The following is a 4538-nucleotide window of genomic DNA, read 5'->3' as shown; positions in this document are numbered from 1 at the left end:
GTGACTTGCGACTTGTTGACATCTGTGGGGCCGGCGTAGAATCTGCCCCGGTGGCTTAGCTACAACGTACGTCACTATGGGGAGAAAGCTCCTGATTGGTCGACGCTCGCGAATTTCGCCAAAAAGTTCAACATTTCCCAACTCGAGCGTCGGCCGCGCTCGACGCCCTGGAGGCGCGTCAAACGCTCACCAAGCGCGAAAAACCTCAAAACGCGCCGCGGAGGAGGCGCGTGACGCGCTGCGGGACATCTTGACGCCCCCCGGAGGCGCGTCCTCCATGTATTTTAAATGTAAACCTGACGCTTTGGAGGCGTCAAAACGAGTTTGGTGTGGACGGAGCATAAGTCTTCCTGCTCAGCGCGCCACCTTTCTCCCCTTTTCAGAAACATGTTCTGTAGGAGGAGATTGAGCTGCCATGGATTCTGCCTCGACTGGTGTAAATGTAAATAGGGAGGAATGAGGAATAACGGTCTACTAATATGTCTATGGTTTAGCCAAAGTTTTGCACGATTTAGGTCTAATTTTGACACTGTTCAAGTCCTGATTTGGTCTTATTCTAGGCCTAGTTACTTGGTGTGAAAAATGTTTGAAACACAAAATGTAAATTTTTGATCAGGATTAATCTCATAGTCCTATTTTATTCAAGAGTCTTAGTTAAGTTCAGCTAATACTCTCGGTAGCTCCAGCACATCTGAAATCGTATAATGCGGCTTTACGGAATCACTCTCAGTGGCCCACGCTCTTTTGATCCACACTGTGGCTCGGACGCCCGCCTTCAGCCCTCCCTGAATGTCCGTGTCCAGCGAATCCCCCACCATGACACAATCCCTCGCCTGCACCCCCAACACCTCGAAGCACAGCCTAAAAATGGAAATGGACGGCTTCTGCTCCTCGTGCTCTCCTCCGACCACCACCTCGTCGAAAAACTCCTCGCAGCTCGACACCTCCACCTTCTCCCTCTGCGTTTGGGTCTCGCCGTTGGTCAAAAGGAGCAGTCGGTATTTTGCTCTCAAGTCTCTGAGAAGCGCCTGGACCTCAAGAGACATGGTGAGCAGCTGGAGGCGACTGCTTTTCCATAGTTTGTAGCAGTCAGAGCCCAGGGATTCGGGTATCTGCTGAGCGCCCGCCGTTTCTCGAATGGCCTCCTCCCAGTGAACCGTCCTGACGTCGTCGATGGATTTTCCCGAAGCGGAGTCAAAAACCTCCTTGTAAAGTTTCTGCTTGAAAGTGTCGCAAATGGTTTCAACGGCACCGTCTTTGAGGTTCAAGGTGGATTTTAGAAGTTCACCGACCTGGAACAACAGAAGAGGAAAATTAATTTGGACGAACTGAGGATAAAGTTGTGTAAAGGGGCTATATCATGCAAATCGACTTTTTGGAGCCTTTAACCATGTTGTTATGCCATTTCCTTCTCAAATACACCCTCAAAGTGTTTTATGGCTTCATTCCCGCAGTTCTCAGTAATCCTCCGTAATCCTGCTCCTGGAAAACCACTGACTTGTGACACTCGGACGTTTTTTACGTCATAGTGTCAAACAGGAAGAGCCCGACGTCTGTAATGTAATGCCCTACGGCCTGATTTTAATTTGTAAAAGAGCTTTTTCACTATATCTGTCGTAAGAAAGAAATACAGAAAAAAAAAACCACCCTCCTGAGCGTCTGAACAGATGTCATGTTTGTACCGAAAGTTGTGAAGAAGGAGCTCTTTCTAACCTACTCTGGACACCTGTTTTTCACCTTTTTGTGTGTGTGTGTGTGTTGGCCATTTATGAAGCTGTGTTGCAGATGTCAACTCCTTATACCTGCAAGTAGCTTCACTTATCAAATCAAATTAAATCAAAACAACTTTATTCATCCCAATGGGCAATTCTGTTCACTGCTCTCTGGTCATAAAAAACAGTAAATGGAGACACAAACAACCATATACAGACGTCATGAACTGAAAGTGCATCAGGACACAGGGGGACCAGTTAAAATGAGGGGGAAAAAGGAACAAGATAAACACCGCCTTCCTAGCTATTGTCATTTAAATTTCTGACAGCAGTCGGAATGAAGGATTTTGAGTAGCGGTTTCTTTTCTGCTGTGGGACGACATATCGCCTCCCGGAGCGCATCAGAGTAAAGTGCGACCGCAAGACATGATTTTGTTGACCCAAAATCGATCGAGTCTTTTGGAGGACTCTTTTCTTACAGAGTGAGGCAAGGTCTTCAAAACGCACACCAGAAATCTTACTACACACTTTGACAACGTGGTTCAGACTGTTCTTATTTTTCACAGACAAGCCATCAAACCAGCAAATAAAAGAAAAAGTTAAGACACTTTCAATAAAAGAACGACTGTGTGATATTTAGATTTCTACTACATATAAGTTGTATGAGCAGCGAGAGGGGGCGGAGTTAACTGAGTCCAAGTGTTGTGTCTTCCGGGTTTGAAACACACTTCCAGAAAATACTTTATTTATCACCAAAAAAATAGTACTCCATAGTTGTAGAGGTACAATATATCATCTAAATGGCTATACTTTGCTCTGGAATGGCTAAAATAGCATGATACCGATCCTTTAAAAAGCAATTGAAAAAACACAATTGTAGAAGAAGACTCAAGAACCTTCATTGAAGATGGACAACTCCTGTACAACTGAGAGCCTACACAGACAACTGTAGGCTGTAACCTTTTAGATTTGGGTTGAATGGAGAAAATGCACTCGGTTAAGGCGGGGGTTAAGAGGTTAAAAGCCAAAAACGGAGTCACTGCAATCACAAGAAAAAGTGTCTTGCCCAAGGGCCCACAAGCTACCGGTAATCACCATTTCTACAAAACATGTTAATGTAGCCGACCGATGTGAGGTGTAGAATAAGGCAAAGCAGAGGGTCTTTTTGGAGGACAGGTCTGGACCGTGTCCCTGTTTTATTGAAGTGGAGGCAGAGAGTGAGAAAGCGGGAACCCGCACATTTATAATGGCAGTTCATGGGTCACCGCCCATGCACATCTGTTTAATGGCTTACATTAACTTAAGAGTAGATCAAAGTTTGTTTATTTTTTCCACTGAACCTAAACATCTTCAATCCTCGAATTGACTTTCATAAACTAAACCATCTCTTCTATCATTTTCACAGTGTAATAAACTTGACGACACAATGATTTAGCAGTAAGGAAGAAGGGGGAAAAAGAGAGTAGCACATCCAAAACTTACACTTTCTCCCATTTCTCGTCTAATTCTGTTCGTTTTTCCTTTACCTTTTGAAGCGCCAGCACTCCCGCGTTGCTCGTGTCTATCAGAGTGTTGTCCAGGTCAAAAATTATCGCTTTTATTCCATTGTTTTCCATTTTACAAGACGCTCTTTGCATCCACGTTGATTTTCTATCCGAACGCGGAAGCGCGGCCCGGGTGCGGAGGTGCATTCTGGGACATGTAGTTGAGTAAAACAAGGAGCGCTGCCTTATTTCTGCCGCTAGAGGGTGGACTTTAATAACAAACAATTTATACCTGCTTCAGAACCTGAATACATCATTTCAGACTAGCGCATTTAAGAATGGATCAAAATGTACACGACAGAGACATAGTTTAAAGACTAATTCAGTGAAAATATAAAATTATTTGGTAACTGGTTTGTCTATTTTATTTAAAGGACAACTAAGCACCAAATCAACTTTTCTTAGCTTATAAACTGCATAAATATGTTTCTTATAGTGCTCTCTACACGTCCTGGTCATTTTTTTTACATTTTAGTGCAAATTAGATAAAATCTCCCTTTTGAGCCAAAAAACTTCTGTGTGGCTCTCTCTCTCCATTTTCGGTTGAGCTATTTGAATTTCGTGCCCTGTCTCTCCATTTGCTCTGGCCTCTGTGTGACGTCACTTTGTGCTGTGTGACGTCCGTCGCTCTGGCGCTTGGGGTATAAAACCAGCCGAGTCTCGCACACGCCCCCGTAGCGAGTTGGAGTTGGAATAGCGAGCGAGCATTTTACATCGATTTTCAGGTTAGCAGTATATTAGCATAGTATTTAGTTATTTAGCGTTTCTAGTGTAGTTACTTTAGTCAGGTAGTTTCGTAGCGTGGTTAGATTAGTTTGATTTTGTTATTGTGTGTTAGTTTAGATTAACGGAGTGCATTTAGTATAGGCTAGGTGTTAGCATTAGTTGTAGTTAGTGTTATTGTGTGTAATATTAGCGTGTAGTGTTTGTTGTAGTCTTGTTTGTCAGGATGGGGAGAAAGTGTAGTGTTGTGGGCTGTCATAGTACTGTAGGGTTACATTACTTTCCACAGGACTTAGACTTCAGGCGCCAGTGGTTACGCGCAATTGGCCTGGGGGAAAACTGCGAACTCCGGCCTTATGCTGGAGTTTGCAAAGAACATTTTACGCGTGATTCCTTCGCCAACTTGATGGAGTTTGAGCTTGGCTTTGCTAAGAAGCGCCTTTTGAAGAGCGAGGCTGTCCCCACCCTTGGTCTTCCACAACTGAGGATGGAGCTACCAACACTGCTGCCCCGCCAACCCGGAGCTTTCGGGCGCCAAGCTGAGGTGAGTGAACAAAGT

General features: G+C 44.4%; 1 protein-coding gene across 1 annotated transcript; it reads right to left on the bottom strand.

The window, feature by feature from the left end:
• Positions 1–611: 611 nt before the first annotated feature.
• Positions 612–3357, bottom strand: LOC306971021 (N-acylneuraminate-9-phosphatase-like). The gene is made up of 2 exons (XM_079567147.1): positions 3239–3357; positions 612–1292 (listed from the first exon to the last, which is right to left on the bottom strand). Exons 1-2 carry the CDS (start codon positions 3347–3349, stop codon positions 651–653), a joined length of 753 nt encoding a protein of 250 aa, XP_079423273.1. The 5' UTR covers positions 3350–3357; the 3' UTR covers positions 612–650.
• Positions 3358–4538: the final 1181 nt, after the last annotated feature.

The sequence above is a fragment of the Gobius niger genome (assembly GCF_951799975.1).
Source record: "Gobius niger genome assembly, chromosome: 12".
In the NCBI taxonomy this organism is placed as follows: Eukaryota; Metazoa; Chordata; class Actinopteri; order Gobiiformes; family Gobiidae; genus Gobius; species Gobius niger.
Note: the sequence above shows the minus strand (reverse complement) of the source record. Positions and strands in the feature narration are given on the sequence as shown.